Source organism: Telopea speciosissima, chromosome 2 (genome assembly GCF_018873765.1).
Source record: "Telopea speciosissima isolate NSW1024214 ecotype Mountain lineage chromosome 2, Tspe_v1, whole genome shotgun sequence".
Classification (NCBI taxonomy): Eukaryota; Viridiplantae; Streptophyta; class Magnoliopsida; order Proteales; family Proteaceae; genus Telopea; species Telopea speciosissima.
In genome coordinates, this window is record NC_057917.1 from 56,600,335 (window position 1) to 56,621,046 (window position 20,712).

At 37.5% G+C, this 20,712-nt stretch overlaps 2 protein-coding genes across 3 annotated transcripts; both read left to right on the plus strand.

The window, feature by feature from the left end:
* The first annotated feature begins 848 nt into the window (after nucleotides 1–848).
* On the plus strand, nucleotides 849–9,845 carry LOC122651558. The gene is made up of 7 exons (XM_043844986.1): nucleotides 849–969; nucleotides 2,335–2,605; nucleotides 4,197–4,252; nucleotides 4,391–4,469; nucleotides 4,561–4,699; nucleotides 7,869–7,982; nucleotides 9,503–9,845. Exons 2-7 carry the CDS (start codon nucleotides 2,436–2,438, stop codon nucleotides 9,692–9,694), a joined length of 750 nt encoding a protein of 249 aa, XP_043700921.1. The 5' UTR covers nucleotides 849–969; nucleotides 2,335–2,435; the 3' UTR covers nucleotides 9,695–9,845.
* A 1,196-nt stretch (nucleotides 9,846–11,041) lies between these two features.
* LOC122650130 (WUSCHEL-related homeobox 1-like) lies at nucleotides 11,042–19,361 on the plus strand. Of its 2 annotated transcripts, XM_043843444.1 has the most exons (5): nucleotides 11,042–11,045; nucleotides 17,427–17,627; nucleotides 17,725–18,042; nucleotides 18,184–18,263; nucleotides 18,635–19,361. In XM_043843444.1, the coding sequence occupies exons 2-5, from the start codon at nucleotides 17,447–17,449 to the stop codon at nucleotides 19,049–19,051; spliced, it is 996 nt and encodes a 331-aa protein (XP_043699379.1). In that variant the 5' UTR covers nucleotides 11,042–11,045; nucleotides 17,427–17,446; the 3' UTR covers nucleotides 19,052–19,361. The 2 variants fall into 2 exon arrangements, with proteins under 2 accessions (XP_043699379.1, XP_043699380.1); XM_043843445.1 differs by lacking the exon at nucleotides 11,042–11,045 and having other exon boundaries at nucleotides 17,395–17,627; nucleotides 17,737–18,042.
* The last annotated feature ends 1,351 nt before the right edge of the window (nucleotides 19,362–20,712 follow it).

The following is a 20,712-nucleotide window of genomic DNA, read 5'->3' on the forward strand; positions in this document are numbered from 1 at the left end:
AAAAGAAAATTTTAAATAGATTATTATGTAATCATGTTATGTGATTATTGTAAAAATTTTGCTTTTTGTTTTTAAAACCAAGTCTGCTTCCATACCCTTCCCTTTCACTCATTCATATAATATCTCCTAGGTATATCGATGTATGGATCTGCCAAGTTGATACCAATATTGGAAATTATGCTCTGGATTTGTCATTAACTCCCATCCGCTATTGTTTATGATCCAAAATAGAGAAACTGCCTCCCAACAAAAAACTTGAATTTCAAACTAAAAGGCCTCCCTCCCACAACAGCCTCTAACTAGTCTGCAACAGTAGAAAGGAAATCCCAATTGAAAGCCTCCAAAAACAAAGTCCAACCAATCTATCAATACAAAACCCACTTCACATCAAGTGTGTTAACTAGTTCGATTCGATTTAAACCGTTTAATTTAATGATCTTAATTTTAAAACTATAGTTTAACCATTTATTGAACGGTTTCATGGTTTCTGTTTAAGCGGTTCGATTCAGTTTCGATAAATGGTTTCAATTTAATTTTGACATCTTCACCTCACATATATAATATCTCTGTTGCTCTGGTGTTGAAACACGTGGCATAATGAAGAAATTACAAATAAGACAAAGATTACGTGTACCCAATAAGATGGGATCATGGAAATGTGGGATGGAAAGCCCCTAAAAGTTTATGAGGAGTCACTGAAGCGAATATGCGCACACATCTCCCTTGGAAGATTCTTTATGATGCGCATCTCTTCACATTTCATTCCTTTTCAGCTTTGGCTTTGTATACTCCCTTTCAGTTTTGGCTTTTTACTCCCGAAGTCGTGTTGGACTCTCTCAAGTTCTGAATTCCAACACCCAACCAACCCATTTCTCCTTTCTAATATATAGCCACTCTCCACTTACCTTTCCGTTTATCCATGTGAGCTGTGATCAGCACAAGCATTAGCCTCCCTTGAGGCTTCAGCAGGTTCTCTCTTTCTCTCTCTCTCTCTCTCAAAATCTTTGTTTGATCGTTAACCCATGACTGAAAGCTTCACATTTTGCTAGATTCTTGGTTTCTTTTGAATTTAAAACAGCACTTGTTGAGTTTGTTGCATTTTGTGATCCTATTTTGTGTGAAATAAAAAACTGAAGGATAAATTGGCAGGCAAAACGTAATAACAATTACATTGGTGGCAAGAATAATTAGATGTACTAGAGCTTTTCTCATGGTTGATAGGCCAATAACTCGGGCTCCATTACTTGTACTGAGGTCACTGTTGTTAAAATGTCATAAAAATTTTCACTTTGTGACGATTTGATCACCTGGGTATGTTTGTCTGAACAATGCCAGGAAAAAACGATTATGGTTTTTGCTTGCCAAATGTCACCTGCAATATAAGAAGCAATTGGGTGCACTAGAATCCTTGATATGTGTGGGAGGAAGGAAGGAAGTACTATAAGCTTCATTCCCCCCCCCCCCCCCTTCTCCCTTCGTTCCTTTCTTTAAATAGTAGCTTTGCTATAGATGCTTATGCAGAAAATTTGCCTGGGTTGGAAATTTTAGCTCTGGATACTCAATTATAATAATATTTCAGAATGATTCTGTAGTGGTCTCTTTTAATTTAATAAATAGTCTACCAGAAAGAACCTTACAGAAACCCTATCCATCTGCTTCGTAAAATTATTATGTTTAGTAAGATGATAAAAATAAAAAAAGGGGGGGGGGGGGGTAAGCGTCCTGTTAAATGTATTGCAGATTTAAAATATAGGGATCAGGTAAATTTTCTTAATTTTGAGTGAGTTCAAGAGGTTATTAACATGGAAACTTAGGGGTAGCCTCTAAAGGTTGTTTGATCAAGTGTGTCAAAGACAGGGCACCAGTGAAAAGGAGACTGCTTGCAATATCAGTACTAGAAGGAAAGGGAAAAGGCTCAAAAGAACTTCCATTTAGGCAGTGTGGCTTTTTTTTTTGTTTCTTCAATGTAATATCTGCATTTGATAGACTGGAACTTGGAAACATAATTTGTTTAGCCTCATGCCATCCTAATTCATGTAGTCAACCTCAAATAGCTGAGTCAATCTGAAAAGATAGCATTTAATTCATATGACATTCTATATTAGAGCACTTACATTGTGCTTTATTTACTGTTTGTCTCCCTCTGAATGTGCCGTAGGAAATTTGAGGTTCTCTGCACACACAACAAGGAAAAAAGGAGGGGGGGGGTGGAAGAACCCGTATGAGTTTCTGTTATTGTTCAAGATTAAATATGATTTATGTTTTCTATTCCGGAAAATCAGATTTTTCTTTCCTAGCGTATATGTAATGGTCCTGTTATTTTGTTTGGCACAGTAACATGAGCCGTACACTCTCTTACTGTTGGCGTAATTCTTTCAATTGATACATGCTGGTTCTTGCCTGACATCCATTGTCCAAAAAGCAAGGAATAGCTTATGAATCCTCAGAGTACTCTAAATTCTTCTAGAGCCCTTGAGGGGGTTCATGGAGTGCATCTGGTGTCTCGATCACCATTTGTAACTGAAGAGATTCCCCAAAATGGGGAATTCGATCGCTCCATCTCTGAAGATTCAGCTTTTGGAGCTAATCGGAAGCTATTAATGCAGTGAGTTCTAAGACGCTTTTCAATGTATTCTAGCACTGTACTGTTTATCAATTTATCATTTGCTTCAGAAGCTAATTATTTATTCTTAGAACTCTGAAGTTTGAAACTGTTGCTTTTCCTTCATGTATAGCAGAACAGATGTAAACTATGTAGCTTATGATTAGGGGTGTAAATGAATAGCCGAAGTCCGTTTCCGTATCTGTGTCCGTATTCGTTTAGCACTATCCGAATCCGTCTGAAAGCTAAACGAATGCGGACACGGATAGGCTGTAGCTATCCGAAAAGCTATATTTACATGTAAATGGATAAAATATCCGATCCGTATCCGTTTAGCGCTATCCGAATCCGTCCGATAGCTAATCGAATGCAGATGCGGATATAGCACTATCCGAGCCGAATCCGATCCGTTTACAGCCCTACTTATGATTGAGATTATTGATGTAAAACACAGAGACAAACTGTGAGGTGCACTAAGCTCAGCAAACCTCAAATACCTACTAGTCTACAAAGTTCATTCCACATAGCATGTGTAAATATATAAATAAAATACTTATTATGTTACCTGAGTTTGGGTATGGGTATGTGTTGAGAAGCTGGATCTACCCTGACCCTGAAACTTGGGTTATTGGACACTTATTCAAAATAGGTACTTTTATGGAGACATGTCTAAGATGTGTCTAGAAAGGGGTTGATAATTGATCTGTCAAAAAGTGGGTTAATCTTCTTCTTCATAGTGTTGTCTTGAACGTCTAACTGCAAGGTGCTCATCATACACATCCCATACCCTACCCATGTAATGTCGTGTCAAAACAGGTACTCAAAGCTACATAAAGTGTGAAAGTAACCAGAATTGTATTAGGCGATATACATGAAAGTTATGTAAATTATATATAAGGATTTAAGGTTCTCTAGATGAGAATCCGTTGGGAGGAATCTCTACCTTGGCTGCTATTTATACAATGTAGGGGCTTATTTGGCCAATCCAACTGTTGAAAAGATTGAGCACCCCTTGCGTTGTCTACTGGTCTGACTTCCTCTAGTGTATTTTCTCCCTTTGTATTTCCAGCATTCAAAACAGTTGAGCCATGGAGAGTGATGCGGCTATTCAGTGTTGGATAGATAGAGGACCACTGCTGATTGCCCACCTGTCAGGTTTTGAAGCCAAACGAAATCATGTACCCCACTGTTTATTGAATCATTTCCCCGAATCCTGTTCAAAATTGACCTGTTGATTGTCTCAGATGCTCTGATGCTTTTAAGTTGAAACTTAAACATGAGGCAAGGGTAATGTTGGCCACATCCACAAAATTTAAGCGCCAACTAAGCTGCCACGTGGCTGGATGAAAGAGCACAAAAGCACCCACTTAGAGACTCCTCTATAGGTTGCTCACCTATAGAAACCACACCCAATAGACAATTGAATATTAAGATCCAACTAAATAGAAGCATTTGAATATTAAGACAGGTGAATACAACAAAGTACTTGACATGGCCAGATTTCAGAATTTTGAGTGCCATTTTATGTAGTTTGAAAATGTATTGGAATACAAATTAAAACAACTTATATTTTTTTGTTGCATCTTTTTTCCAGACGCATATGGAAGCAGAAGCCAGCATACTTGAGGCCCGTCCACTGTAATATCCGAGGTATTCCTAGGACAACTAGCTTTGTTTGGTAGTTAATATAGCCCCACTGCTGTCGGTTGGCACATGCTTCCTGAACATTGTATTGGTGTCTATTTCTATCTGCTCACATCTTTTTTCTGTACATCTTCCCTGTTTTAGGTGATCACAACCTGATAGAAACAATTGCTAATGTGCTCACTTCACTTCCTTTTATTGCCCTTGGAATCCATGCCCCAAGGCAAGAATAAAAGATCTCCTTGTTACTTAAATATTGAATTTTTATCAAATTAAATCATAGTGTTTGATAACTTTTTTTATTAAGGTTGCAGGAAGAACTTGAATAGTAAGCTATATGCTAATTCATTAATTGGTGTTGGAGTTGCTTCAAGTTTATACCATGCTTCAAGAGGAGAACTGAAGAAGTATCTAAGATGGGCCGATTATACAATGATAGCCACTACAACAGTTGTAAGTTCGAGTTGATTTTAGGAATTATTTTGGTGCAGGAGTTGTAGTTGATTAGAAGTACACAAAAGATCTTACTGAGAAGTTTCAAAGCTTCAACTAAACTGAATAAATTTAGCATTCTTGTTAGTTATATGAATAAGTTACTTATGCAATTGAACCCAAATACATTTTTCTTTAATTTAATCTAGCAATGCCAGCATTTATAGATATTCTTAGCATATTTTGCTCCCTACCAATTTTGAATGCCTTTTTCAGCTTGGTAGAAGTTCATGCCTAAATGTTCAAACGAAATAGATGCATCAACGTTTAGGAGAAGGCCCATAAGTAAATGCATTTAGTGGGAAAATGTGGCTTGCTTATTGCCATTAAGAGAAACTCTTAACATGTTTAGTGCCTAGAAAAAAAAATTTCATGTAAAAGATAAGGGGCAGAGTGGGGAATGAGAGAAACATATTTTTCAGTAAAATTCTCTCCAGGTCATCTTCTTCTGAACACGAAATATCCTGTTCCAATGCAATTGATATTGGGATTGAAGCACAAAGTCAGGAAAATTAAACATGGGAAAAGTAGACCTTGCTGTCATCTGCAGCACCAGACTGAAGGAATAAGACCACATTTTACTATGGAATATAGTCCAGATTGTGCGTTTAGCATTATATTTTTGTCCGTGCTTTCATGTTTCCAACTGTACGGTTTGTATATTTTGCCATGTGAAGATTTGTTGCTCTCCTACAATAATTATGAAATTTTGTAACGACTACAGATGCTGATTCTCTTCCAATTGTATCAGTTTTTTTTTTTTTTTTTTGGGGGGGGGGGGGGGTGGGGAATTCAAGTAGAAAAATTAATTCATCAAAGTGATCCCATTCCTTGTTAAATGCCTTTGAAGTGGTAAAGTAATAAAAATATCTTGGTAATGAAAATGAATGAAAAAATCTCTCTAAATCAGTAAGGGAAGCGACTCGTCAAAATAGACTCAAACAAAGAAAGTAGCAGTACATGTACAGCCCTTCCTGTGACTTACATAAGATCCTTAATTAGAATATCAAGAGAACAACAGTAGCATGAATCCGTGGTTCTGGACACATCATATTTTTTCTTTTACATTCTCTCTCTCTAAAAAAAAGAGCGTGCCCAGTGCATGAGGCTCCCACAACTGCGCTGTCTGGGGAGGGTCATAATGTACGTAGCCTTACATTTTCTCTCTCTCTCTCTTGAGATCAACATTTATGGATTTGTTTTATTTTGTCTCATACTCTTTTTTCCCCTTCCACCTCACACTTTATCTTTCTTCTTTCATTTTTATTCCTAAAATTGGGGCAAAGGGTGAAGATTGCTGAATAGTTCATGAGACAAATAGCAAGAACTTTCCAAATAAATGTTGGGTTGAAACTTTAGATCTTAAGAAGGTGATGATAACATGACAATGGAAGAGTGCTTCTGCTTCCTCGATTAACCCTTAGAACTGTCACTAAAACAAGTCAAATCATAATATAAGAAGGTATTATCTTGCAAAACCTAGTGGGCAAGCCTTGGTGCAACAGTTAAGTTGCGCTATTGCAACCATCAGGTTGTGGGTCTGAAACATGGAAACTGCCTCTCCGCAAAGCGGGGGTAAGGCTGCATACATTTGCCCCTCCCAAACCCTGCAGTAGCAGGAGCCTCGATACTGGGACATTCATTATCTTGCAGAACCTGATAAGAGCAGTTGATCTAAGTATTTGAAAGCAGGTAATTATGATGAGGAAAATCGCTCTTATAACTTTGTTTAATACATTTTATTTTATTATTTTCGGTAATTATGTATGGACTATTTTTTTTTTTTTGGTGAATAAAAATGTATGGACTGTTTTTTTTTGGTCTGTCAAGTTATAAGATCCATGAAGAGGCCATTTTTCCTTACTATAGAGGAACAATAAATTATGAGTTACTTAAATAGTTACTTAAAGTAACTATTTAAGTAACTCATAATTTATTGTTCCTCTATAGTAAGGAAAAATGGCCTCTTCATGGATCTTATAACTTGACAGACCACTTTTAAGCCACGTGGAAATTTCCTTTGGTCAAATAGACCATTGGATGGGAAGCACTTTCCTTCGAGTTTTGGACCTATCTCTACTGTATGGCCAGTATGTCATGGAATTTGCTTTCTATTTTCAACAGTTGAATCAAAGTTGCCAAACTTGAATTTTCAACCAATTTCAAAGCCTTGGATCAACATTTGGGGAAATCAGATTGGACTGAAACTTACCAGACTGATAGATGATGATGTGGACATCGCATTCATGAAATTTGAGAACAGAGCTATCACATGCTAAGGACCCCTGCACTTACAGTAGGCAAAAGTTGCTCTTCACAGAAAGTACATGTTTTACTATATTCTGAATTTCTTAGTTAGTAGTTTGTATACTTTACTTGGGAAACTTAATTGCAAAATGGTTTCTTTTTTATTTGGTGTTTGAGTCAGTTCTTTTCGATTAGGATTTAGTCAAGTGATCCTCAGCACACTATAAAATTTCATGAAATAATGACTATATATTAAGGAGATTAGGGAGTTCTTAACAAGCTTCAGTGAAACAAGGTAAACTTTCTTCTCTGAATTGCTGTATGGTGCTGGAACTTTTTGTTGTCTTTTAAGTTCAATGCTTTTTAAAATCTATGTTTCAGGAAATGAATGAATTTCTAGTGAACGGAGAATATGTTGTTTAATACATCCCAATGAAATCCAATCATATGTAGAATTACCAGTTGTGGTACTTATATGCCATCTTAAGTGTCGAGAGAATGGATATGTGATTTTGTACAATTTAACATTCCATAGATGTTATGAATGATCAGAAAAATGATCTTGCAGGTAGGCACACCTTGCTGAAGTTGATGCCATTTCATTCATAAATGTGCCTACCAGAAGTAATTATCTGATAATGCATTTAAATATTCCACATTATTTATGACTTTTTATGCAGGTTGATGCATCATGTAGATGCTCTATGTGTACTGATGCATCATATGTAGAGCAGTAGCTTATACGTTTCCTAAGTGCCATTTCTTGTCCTTGATAGATTAATATGGTACCTCCTTTCATTTTACTGCCAGCAGTTTAGGGTTTGCCCCGTGGCAGATAAAGATCTTTTCATGATGTTGATAGCTCTTTTTTGTTTTTTGGCAGTGCCTGTCGAGGGCGCTAAGGAATGAGAATCCAAAGTTGCTGATGGCAGCTTCCGCTGCATTTCTACCTTTCCAACCTTTAATGGTTTCAGTAGTTCACACAGGGTTGATGGAGGTATCATCTGTTTCTTCCTTTTCTCTGATTCCCCCTGCCCCAAAAAAAATTTGTTGTGGAATTCAAACTAAGGTTCTTTTTTACCAGTTATTTTTAGAGATTTATAGTGTTAATTTATAAAGTCATCTGTGGAATTGTTATCATATTCGTATTACAACGTCCTCTGTTGAAATTCCAATGTTGTCTTCACTATTACCTTCTGACATTTTTCCCCTGTAAAATGACAATTATATGATTTTTAGCCTGACATAAAATTTATTTGTAATTAACTAATGAGGTAATGAGTGTACATTTCAAATATCTTGTTTTCTTTTTTAACTTAGTACGGTAAAAATATGGACAAGCATCTATCTAATACAACTCATGAATTTGCATACGGTTTTGGATAGAGCTTATGGTTTTGGACTGTAAGATTATGTTCATCTAGTTCCTTCGCACTCCTTCGAAATGTACGGTCGTTTGATGAAAATGGTGGTTTAGAATCTACGAATGATGGCTTGGAATTTGTAATTGACTGGGGCAGACACTTGTATAAATAGGATCTGTTGAAGTCAAGTTTGGGTGAGTTGTTTCTTTGAACTGTTTTTGGGTGAGCTTTGCTTGTGGTCTGTTACCTCGTTTGTTCATCTAAGTTCTGGTGTCCTTATTTTCCTCTTGTTCTTATTTTCTCCATCAATATTTCTGATCTCATCATGTACACAGGCCTAGACAATCAATGTTTTTCTATCTTTTAACTTATCAGCAGTTTGAGAAGTCTTTTTCATGGATCAATACCATGATCATCAGGGTGTTTAGATGATCTTTTATGGTCTAATTAGGATAACAGTCATACTCTTATATTTGCTGTTTAAGTATGAGCTGATCCACTTTGTCTCTTCTTAATCTAAAACTAAGGATTGATCCTCAAGGGAAAAACGAAAGTTCATCTTATGTAACAAGCACTTGGATCAATTAGAGGAATCAAGTTATTTTTTTGAGTGAAAGGATCTATGACTTTTCACATTCCTTTTTATGCAATGTCACTCTTGGTTTTTTTTTTTTTTTAGTTATTCCGGTCTATTTTCTTAGTTATTGATGCTGATAGTGTTTTTTTTGCCCTCACCTTCTAGCAAGGTATAGTTTATGTTTGAATATTTTTCTCTAATAGAACAGTGAATTTTATCTGCCTTTCATGAAACCTATATTCATTATCAGCTTTCTGCCTGCACACTTTAGCTGGAAACTTTCTCAACTCTTGTTACTTTCTTGTGGTCAGTAAAGTTCAATATCTCTGGCCCCTCCTTTTGATTTGTGCATTCATTTATTACTGAAAGGATCTTTTTCCTTGGTTTATGGTTTTTCTGGTCTGATCCACTGAGCCACACCTAAGATCAATTCCCTCGAGTGATGCTTTCTTATAATTATTACTATTGTAATCCTTAGAAATATATGTAGAGACATTGTTGCATCTATACCGACACGCCTTCAGGGCTCATTCTGTTCTTTAACCATATTAATTGCTCTCTTCATTGTTCTTCCAGGTAGCATTTGCAAAAAGAGCATTTAAGGAACCAGATCTGAGAATGGCCCACAACCTTCATAAAATGTCATCTATTTTGAGTGGCGCTCTTTTTGTTGCTGATGATTTTTTCCCCAGAACACCCTATATTCATGCTGCTTGGCATCTTGCTGCAGCTATTGGTGTTGGGACATGTAATAAACTTCTTGAATGATATTTGATCTCGAGCTTCACGGAAAAGATCAGGTTAGCTTATTCTCTGAGGTCATAGTAACCATTCATGTATCTCATGTAATTTGTATAAATCCCATTCTTGTCCTTGAGGAACTTGTCTTATAAATATTACCAAAATTATTATACTCTTTATCCTAGTTATAAATCCATATCCTGTGATTTTGGTTTAATCCTTCAGTGTTAGCTAGCTATTAACAATTTAATGTATAAAGCTCTTTCCTTTGTTCCTTCAATGGTCCAATTTTGTGAAATAGAATTTGACTTTCCAATCAGTTCTCAAAGCATTATATTGACAGGTAGCAATTTAAGTCAAATTAGACTCAAAATTAACCTATAGCTCGATTATGATGAGGGCTTGTATTACACATTTTTATATTTTTAACAGTTCATTAACTTATTTGTTGTATATTCTCTCAATTGCTAACAATGATGCTAATACCATTTCTGGTGCCTAGATTTGAATTTTGAAGAGCACAATATTCAATTTTTGAACCCATGCTTCAGATTTTAGAAAATTATTTTGTTAGATTTAGATGGGTTTAGAAGGACGTATGTTTCCTTTAACCTATTACATTGTGTACTTGAGATGGAAACGTCTTGAGTTGCTGCTCTTGTATTTAATAACCTTGTAATTGCTGTCAGTATTGGGAGAAAGAACACTACCTGGGTGTGTGCGGTGTGCTGCCCCTACGCCCAGACACAGGGACGGGGGAAATGATTGCCGTGCCCCCATTTGAAAGGCAGAATTTCCCGGGGGGCGCGGCGGTCATTTCGTTCACCCCTGTGTATGGGACTCTGGGTGCAAGGGCAGCATACCGCACACGCCCAGATAGTGTTCTCTTTCCCATTATTTATTCCCACATAAAGAGAAGAGATGAGAGTAATTAAAAAAGGAGAGAAAGAATTCTACCTGGTCGTGTGTGGTGTGCGGTCCCTGCGCCCAGACATAGGACCGTGCAAAATGACCGCTGCACCCCCAAGGAAATGACCAGGGGTGCGGTGGTCATTTTGCACACCCTTGTGTCTGGGCGCAGGGGCGGTGTGCGTTGTGCAACCGGGTGGTGTTATCCTTCCCATATTATATGCATACTGAAACCTAGACTTTGTTAAGTGGGTTATGATTGAGCTTTTTTAGTTCCACGACTCAATGGGCTAAGATATTTAGGGTCAGTTAGGGCCGGGCTTGGGAAAACCCTGCTAGGGTCAAGCTGGGCTTGGGTTTAGATTAAGATCCCTAGGATTGGGCAGGGGTTTAGGCCAGGCTCGGCCGGTTGACACCCTAGTAAATCGTCTAATAGGGAGCATTTAATATAAGCTTGCCAATTGATTTGGTTTTGAACTTTGATACTCAAACTGAACATGTTCATGTTCAATTCCGTTTCGATTTGTATTCAGTCCTCTTCGGTCCCTACATTCCATAAACAAATTTGGACTGAATTTATTTGATTCGGTTTTCGGATCCGATTCTAATTTGACACCTTAATCATGGTTTTAGTGCACAGTATCGGATCAAATATATCGATCACCTGTAAAACCGATACGATACCATTACATATCGTCTGATACGATACAGATACTTCAAACCGTGCCCTTAATTTAATGTGGAAAAATAAAGTTTGGATTCCATGGATGAATGTGAGAGGGCAAATTTCCCTCCGTGTAATGGTATGTATCCCTGTGTATGTCAATGCATATCTATTGGTACTCCGATCAATACTATCCACTCTTCCATTGTCATGGTTTTTTAAATCTCTATTTTTCTACTTGGAAAATTTTAATTAGACTGAAATTTGATATGTAAATAAGAAACCTCCCACAAAATTTGGATCTTAACTGAACTACAAACAGCAATTGAAACTAGCCAAAACCGATTATTAATTGCCTGATTTGGTCCTATCCATTAAAATGTGTATTAAACTGAAATTGGACCGAACCGATAAACTGGTTAGACCAGATCAGGTAATGATTATGGGGGCTTATATATGGGGTTGCTTATTAGGTTTTTCACTAAGTACTCACTCGCTTAGACTGAGTTTATTACTCATATTAAAATGGAACATTTGAGTCCACAGGCAATATATAGTTATATACATGGGCTAAAAACACTTTCTTGGGCTTAATTGGCTGGTGTTTTAGGTCTTCGGATCGATTAAAAACTTAAATCAATTAGGAATTATAATAAGAAAAGATCACATTATTGATTGGTACAAGTTCGAAGGTTTCGAATCAATTTATTTATCAAGACAATTCTGGTCCTGACCCGGAAAAGGTAGAACTGATTACGACCGGCCAGTTTCAATTAACACTCCTAACCAAAGCACATACTCATAGAGTAGAGAAAACCCCAACCACATTACCTTTTTCTCCTCTTTCATCAATTTTTTAATTTGGAAAAATGTTCTCTGTGTTGGGGGCAGACACATGGTGGTTGGCAAAATGATCACCTCGCCTCCTGAAGGGCAGAAATATCACTCACATGTGCCTGGGCGCAACCTATGCTGTGGCATAGGTCGAGAACATCGACCCTTTTAATTTTTATTCATTTCCTTCTCTCTCCTTCCAAATCCTCATACTCTTATTCTTCTTCTTCTTCTTCAGAAACGCAATCAGCAAATGAAATGCCATAGCTCGCTCCACTCACTCATTCAGATCAATTTTTATAATGTTTTCACTATATATAGGTTGACATTCAATCATTGTATGAGCATGGATTACTGGATTGGTGTTGACTGATGATCTTAGTTAGATGAAGCATTATACGGGAGGTGGTCTCTCTAGATAATAGTCTTCAATTTTAACCCGTTCTAAAAGTGTAAAACATGTTTTATTATGTGTGGACCTATTAACGCATCAATTGTTATCTATTTCAGGGTTGGTCTGTGATCCAAGTTTATATAATAGTAACAATGCTCATACATAACCGTACCCTAGCTAGTGATTATATGGAAAAGAGAGTATACAATATCAACAGAGAGGAGAGAGAAGGTAATTGCTATGGATCCGGGTAGGAGGTTCCATCCTGAATCTCGCCGCCACAGCCTCCACAATCACCTCCCTCCCCTCCAACTGCAACATCCCATCAAAAGCTATGGAGAAGGTGGGAACGCCGGTGTGTAGGCAGCACGATCCTGCCGGGCAGCTCGGCAATAGAGGATTCAAATTGCGCTGGAACAGATAGCTTCTTCCAGTTACAAAGATCAATCGAACGTGGGCGGCAATTCGCTTCAATCCTATGTGAAGGGCAAAAGCTCAGGCAAGGTGAATTTCACCATTTACAAGAACTGTTTCAAGGAAGGCACCGCCACGTTCAAGGGCTACGGGAAGGGATCGATTGATCACACAGTCGAGTTCACTATTTAAGGTGAGAACTACACCTGCAAGGACTACAACAAAAATGGGAACCAGCTTCCAATTAACACTGAGAACTCGACCATGGAGACTATCTTGCACAACACTCTGGAGGAGTGCCAAAGGAAGTTGAGACGGGGCGAGACCAAGAGGTGTGTGGGCTACGTGTTCAATTGGGTTGGAGGGTCTGGTGTGTTAGAAGACAAACTCGACTACTATTCCAGAAAATTCTGGAGTTGCCGAGTGTGTTCCTTGAAGAGGGATGGAGGGGAGACTAGGGGCGAGGCGGGAGTGATTGCAAATTTGCAGGGGTGGGAAAAGATACCACTGCTCATGTTTTTACGGTTGGATTCTTAAGTGTGAGTGTGAGTGTACTACATTTGAGAGGATGAAAATCCTAAAAAAAAAATTTGAAGAAAGAAGAAGCCAAGAGAATAGAGGCCGGATCTTCATCCACTCAAGTGCGATGTACTGCCCAATGCAACTCACTTGTGCATCCCATGTGCACTTGATAGGACTGAGGCCAGTTCAAATTCTCATAAAATTTGGAAGAGTAGATTCCATGTGGATGGCTTTGTAGGCATACAAGAACTTAAGCCGAGTTCTGGAGAATACGTAATCTAGTTTAGGGTGTCACATGGGTCCATGGTTCAGGTTCTCGTACACCAGATGACGCACAAATGGAATCCACTCAGTCTTTTGGATTATTTTTTTGCACCATCTAGTATACGATAACCTGATCTAGCCTCGTCACATGGCATCCTATGAATGCACTTCCATAGTAGTTACTTGATCCTATTCAGCTTTATTTCATCGAGAATGGATCATTTGCACGTACCATACCAACAAGATGAACATACATGTGAGAGCCAATCACCTGTCCTATTTTTACTATTTATAAGGGGAGGAGGGGTTTTTATGGAAACAAAATTAAAATGTGATTGACTCTCACATGTGTTCACCTATTGATACGGTACATGCAGAGGAACCGAACTCTATTTTATCAACCTGCGTGCTTTAGAACATGAAAATATGTTATTCTTTTCTTTCTAAAATTTGGTGATTGGCTTTTTGTTTTTTTTCACTCCTGGCCTTATTTTCTAGTTAACGTGTTTACCTACTCGAAAATAACTAGAAAATAAGGCCAGGAGTTTAAAAAAAAAAAAAAAAAAGGCAAATCATCAAATTTTCTAGTTAACGTGTTTACCTACTCATTTTTACCAAAAAAAAAGTGCTTACCTACTCATTTCTTTTGTCTGTTGTTTTCTGCTCTTCTTCGTAATTCGGTGTTTGGGTGTGTGGAATAGTTTTGTTTTGTTGGTACCACACTACCACTGCACTATGATTGTTCTCAGCTGGAATGTTCAAGGGCTTCACTATCCTCATGAGAAACCAGAGTTGGTATTCCCGTTTAAGACCAAAGTTAGAACCCTTGATGAGAAATGAGTCCCAAATTTCTTTAAAAAGTATGTAACACTTTTGGTTTCATCCCTAGCTAGCCAAAGATCTAATCCTACTGCCTAGGGACTCTTAACTCTTATCAATGATTTTGGGTTGTTAATTGAAGTTTGATTGAGGGGTTCTTGTTTTACTTGTTCTAATAAACCAAAAAAAACCCTAATCACATTAAAATAGTTTTAGATAGGAGCTTTGGATCTCCTGCTTGCTGTGCTTTATAGCCATCGGTTACTCTTCACAACTTGCCATCTTTCGATTCTGATCAAAACCCACTTTTACTTCAACATTTTTCAGAGCTGACAATTTTTTAAGAAACTTTTCCATTTTCAAGCACCATAATTTTATCATCTTTAATTTTTTATTTTTGGTAAATCTAAATGGTCTTCTCTTGGGGATTCCAAATTAATCATTAAATTGATGAATAAAGAGGTGTTTGGAAATTTGTTTTTTTCTTAAGGATTTTTTCTTTTGACAGCTTCAGCTGTTGGAAAATTTGTATCCTACTCCGGAATATATTGCAAAAATATCTTAAGTTTATAACACTTCACTAGCTCCTTGATGCTAAAGAGGAGTTTTGGTCTTAGAAATCCAGGCATTAGTATGTTAGTGTAGGTGTCTATAATAGTAAATTGGCAAATACTAATCTTAGAAAGCGTTCGATTGAGTTCTTCAAAAATAACAATTGAGTGCTAGTTGCCAGTTCCTTCATATTTCTAGAGAATCCATCGATGTTGTGGATTCCCTAACTCGAAAGGCTCAGTCGCTTAATTACGTATGCAACTGTATGGCCTAACTCCACTTCATGGTTGTTGGAACTTTGCAATCCCTTAGTTGTGTTTTCTTTAACCCCCCGCCTCAAAAAAAAAAAAAATTTTTTTAATCAATGTGGTATGTATAATCGGTTCAATCGTATGCCAATTCTTCTTTGTTCAAAAACAAATGATTTATCAGCTCCAAATCAAACCGAATCATTTAATAAACGTAATAAATTTTGGATTGCAATTCACAACCTTTTTTTTTTTTTTGTGAGAAAAGCAAATTATAATTAATTAGAAAGATATACATCAGGGTTCATAGTACAAAAACGATTGTTTTCCAAGGAGAGCACAAAAGACTAAGTGCTGCATAATTAGAACCAGCGGGTCATCTGAACGAATCACCATTTTTAACTCAAAAAAATCTGGCAAAAAGTTAAGCAATGTAAGAAGTAGATGTGATGACCAGGATTCTGAAGGAGTCAGCAGCATTGTTGGAACTTCTCTGTGGTGGCACCATAATTCATATATTAAGTAATGAGTTTTCTGTACTTGGCTGATTCCTACTAGAATTCCAGCTATCTCTGCCTCCACTTTGCTCTTCAGATTTTCAAAACCTGCAGCTATCAGCAGAATATGTCCCTGAAACAAAATGCAATAAGCCCAAACAGATGATACTAATGTTGGGTTAGCAACTCCTACGCAAATCAATATGTAGTGATCATAACAGGGAATAGAGAGATTAGCTACACAAATTGTCAATAGATAAGCATGAATCAGAAAGAGTAAAGTCCATAGCAAGTCACAACCTTAGCAGTGTATACATCATTTTCCCTTAAAATTCAAATGGAATTTCCTAAATATGGATTGTTTTTTCACTAAAATGGAAACTTGTTCGTTTCTAATACACATTTTCTTTTACTTTAGAAGCAATACAACATTTCCAGTAGTAACAAACACAGACTTGAGTACCAGCTAGTAAATATGTAAATTGTATTAAATATGGTAGGTCCAAAGAAAAAGAGATGATTCTTCCTAAAGCCACTAAAATCTTCCATGCAAAAAAAAAAATAAAAAAAATAACAATAATTAGTTGAGATGTGGATAGATTGACTTTAACTGGAGAGAATTGAATCATTCTACCATAATGACCTTTCTGATAACAGCACATGCATACATCCACTCAAAGTGGGCACTCCCTTGAGACATTAATATGTACAAACTGATGATGATATCATGATGATCATCATCATGGCCCATGGATATGGACACTATACAGTGATACAGAAAAAAAAAAAAAAAAAAAAAAACCCCTTAAAGTGAAATTAATGGATTTTCTTTTCTTTTTGCTACTCAATGGATTGGATTTCATAAATTGATTGGACAAGAAAGCTTGGTAGGTTGGTTGTGTGGGGATGAACCAGGTGAGGGCACTAGAGGAATTCAGATTACAATGGAAGCATTAGCTCTGCCTCTTATCTATCTCTGCATATGAGAGAGAGAGAGAGAGAGAGAGAGAGAGAGAGAGAGAGAGAGAGAGAGAGAGGGAGAGGCAGTTCGGATTGAGAATAAGTGTGAAAGGCACGAGTCAGGGAGGCAACAATAAATGGAGGAAGAAGTGATGAGGGTGATTATAAACCTCATGATCGTCACGTCGTTTTTATTCGCTTCTCCCGATAACTCCCAGAATTCCACGCTTCCACCTTGCCTTTGCTTTTTCCCTTACCATTTTTGTCTGCCCCTTTTCCTCTCTCTCTCTCTCTCTCTCTCTCTCTCTGTCTCTCTCTCGCTCTCTCTCTTTCTCTCTCACTCACTTCATCTGTCTTTATAACCCAGTCAACCTCCTCTCCTCTCTTGTCTTAACTTTCTTCTGTTTAAATCAAAATCTCCCTCTCTTGTTCCACCCCCATTCCTGCAACTCAAATGCACCTTCTTCCCACCCAACATATTTATATGATTCATCATTCCTCCTCTGAAAGAAAATTAGAGTTTCAGAGCATTAGAGAGATGGTCATCAGTGAGTGAGAATGTGTGTGTTTGTGTGTCCAGTACTGTCACCTGCACTACTTATTCTCTCCTACTTCTTAGTTCTTACATTAATCTCTCTGCATACCAAATACCCTCTTTGAGTCATTTCAGCTCAGTTCATAGAACCCATTTTCATAACAGAAATGTGGATGATGGGTTGTAACGATATGTCTGATTCCTTCAACGGCAGGAGACTTCGTCCTCTCATGCCAAGACCCACTTCAAATACTACTAATGCTGTACCTGCAACTACACCTTCAACTCATCCTTATTTTAGTCGTATTCATGGCTCCTCTGATCTCTTCCCATTAAATACCCATCTGGGTAACCTAATATAACCCTCTTTTAAATCATTTATTCATATTAATTTTTTTCATTTCTCACCTGGGTTTTTGATTATGTTTCTATATTCTGATTGCAGGAACCATTACAGAGCAAAGCAAGAGAGAGTTCAGTGCTCAACCCGTAGTTAGTTCAAGATGGAACCCCACACCTGAACAGTTAAGGTCCTTAGAGGAGTTGTATCGACGTGGAACTCGCACACCGACGGCCGAGCAAATCCAACACATCACTGCTCAGCTTCGTCTGTTTGGTAAGATTGAAGGTAAAAATGTGTTCTATTGGTTTCAGAATCATAAAGCTAGAGAACGACAGAAACGCCGAAGACGATTGGAATCTGTTGCTGCTGCTGAAGAACAACATCGATACGGCATGGAAAACTTGGAAAAGAAAGATTCAGGTACTCATGCTATTTGTCCATCTTCTTGTAATTTCACTAAATTGACTGAGAGGGTTTTGTTTGAATCTGTTTTAAGTTGTTGCTTGATGAAAGTTTAATTGGGTTTTTTTTTTGGTTTTGTTTTGTGGGTCTTGTTTGCAGGTTCAAGTAGGACAGGAAGCTTTGAAGTAGAACCGAACAGGAACTGGGCAACCCCTACAAACTGCAGTACACTTGCAGAGGTCTTCTATACATCTCAATTGTCTCTAAAACCCTTTAGTCTTCTTTACCTGTGGGTAACCAGAGATTGTTAATTTAAAGCCACTGAAACATCTAAAATCAATGATTAGAAGAAATTATACTTTATGAGAAGATAAAGTAGATAGAAAAAGAAGGAAGAAACACACACAGAGCAACAAATTAAAGGCAAGGTTTGTATGTTGGGAAACTAAAAGGAGGTTTAAAAGCTGTACTACTCCTTCCTTTCTGTCGGGTCTGTTGTTATGAAACTGGGCTGTGAAGCCTTTGGACTTTTGGGTCTTGTGTTAACTCATCTCTTCTTCTTTTCTTCTTTATTAATTTTTTATTCATTTACTTTTCTTCTTTTTTCCAGGAATTTGTTTCAATGCAAAGAGCAGCAGTAGCAGAAAGTAGACCAGACGAATGGATTCAATTTGGGGAGGGAGAAATATTACAACAGCAGAAGCCAAGCTTGCCAGAAAGTCATGCCACGTGGCAGATGATGAATCAGATATCTTATTCTACTCTTCCCACCCACCTCATAAACACTATAACCAGAGCTACTGAAGAACCAATAAAGCTCACAAGCTATGAAAGCCTCTGCAGTGATCAAAATGAGGAATATGGAGAATCTAACACACTTCAGCTCTTCCCACTTCACAGTGACAATACCAATAATGGTGTTAATGGTGCAAAGGAGGAGACCAAGCTGGGTAGTATTCAAATGATGAATACTACTACTGATTACACTCCATACCAATTTATTGAGTTCTTACCCACGAAGAACTGAAGAAGGAGACTAACTTAGTAACTTACCCATGTGGTGAGGGATTGGGTTTTGTGTCACTTTGTCATATGCGTGTGAGAGTTAAGATGGAAGGGTTGTTTTTAGATTTTGTTGTTATTAGAAACTGTTACTGTTCTTGTTGTTATATACATCATAGGAAGTGGGAATCTGAAAGGGTTGGTGGATATTGGGTATTTAGTGATGTGGGTGTGAAGAAGGAGCTAGCTTTCCTTAAACTGCATTTCAACCATGTTGTTTACATCAGTGAAGGGCTTCAACTTAAAAATATTACAGGGTTCACTGTTTGACACTACACTTGACAGGTCTACCTATCTCCTAGGCCTTTTTGTAGTAATTGCAGAGAAGGAGAGAGAGAGAGAGAGAGATGATGGAGACTTGGGTCTATCATTTTGAGGTGTCTGAAGCTGAAATATGAATTAGATGTAAAAGAGTTTGATGTTGAAATTACTTATTATTTGTGTTGAAGACATTTGTTGCATTCCCTTACATATATGGAAAACAAATGTTTTTCTTAATGTATATTCCTCTTATGACCAGGTAATTCTATGGGAATTACACCAAACTTATACATTAGAAAAGAAACTAAAACAAGACATGCATTCCCTTTCCAAAAATTCCAACTCGTGAGATTTCATCATTCACATACATACAAAAAAACTAATGCATTAAAAGGTTTTAGATCCATCAACCATTTGCTTAAAGCAACATTTCAAGCTATCATCTAATTAATATCAGGAATTTCATAGATTTCACAAGACATCATTCATGACTACAAATAACAAGGCATGAATCAGCTTAATTCATTCCATAATCATTTTATGTAGCTAAGGTAAATTATATCTTACTCTTAGGTTGTACTGTTGTAGTGGTAGATGGAGAAGTTCACTGAACCTGGTCTGAAAAGAATGCTGAGACCATTCACATGGGTTATAGATAGAGTGCTTATAGACTGTCACTGCTGTCCACAATACTAAGGCTTAAAAGGACTTGCCCTTTTATATTAGCTTCTCATTCTATTTAGCTTTGGTTCTTTAAAACCCACCAATGGGAAGGAAAAAAGATTAAAAAGCAGTGACATCAGAGGGGAGAGGAACACTGTGATGTTGCCTTTTGTGAGGATTGGGAATTGGGGCTTGGGAAGGACTCAAGGAGGAGGGGAGAAGAGGTTTGGGACTTTGGGGGAGAGGTAATGTGGTTGTCTTATTGAGACAGAAGAGTAGCTGGAGCTTACGAAACAAGCCCGACCACCCTTTTGCTCAGCAATTAATGCTGGATGCTGAAACACCAAGAAAATCTCTCATAAGATCACGGTCGGTTCTTGGCAATCTGCACTACCCCCTCCCCCCTTTTTTCCACCCTCTGTGGAATCTGCTTCTGTTTCAATTCCCACCATTTTTCTCTCTTTCTTCAACACAGTTGAACCTAGCTACTACCTCACTACTCTCTTTTCCCTTTTGTCTTCTAATAACATCAGACATTGAGACTTGGGAGAAAAAGACTGTAATGATGATTTGTTTGTTCTGTTGGCTGTCTTCTGAGTCCTGAGTCCTGAGAGTCCTGGCCAATTTATTTTTTAAAAGTTGAATGAATTCCATTTTCTAATCTAACAAAAGGAAAAAGGGAAAAAAGGCAAAGTGACCTTA

Bases quoted from the DNA above. Each gene is read 5' to 3' on its own strand.
- LOC122651558 (XM_043844986.1), top strand. From the start codon at position 2,436: ATGAATCCTCAGAGTACTCTAAATTCTTCTAGAGCCCTTGAGGGGGTT. The intron at 4,470-4,560 runs GCAAGAATAAAA...TTAAGGTTGCAG, and splicing joins CTTGGAATCCATGCCCCAAG to GAAGAACTTGAATAGTAAGC. The intron at 7,983-9,502 runs GTATCATCTGTT...TTGTTCTTCCAG, and splicing joins TTCACACAGGGTTGATGGAG to GTAGCATTTGCAAAAAGAGC.
- LOC122650130 (XM_043843444.1), top strand. From the start codon at position 17,447: ATGTGGATGATGGGTTGTAACGATATGTCTGATTCCTTCAACGGCAGG. The intron at 18,043-18,183 runs GTACTCATGCTA...TCTTGTTTGCAG, and splicing joins CTTGGAAAAGAAAGATTCAG to GTTCAAGTAGGACAGGAAGC. The intron at 18,264-18,634 runs GTCTTCTATACA...TCTTTTTTCCAG, and splicing joins ACTGCAGTACACTTGCAGAG to GAATTTGTTTCAATGCAAAG.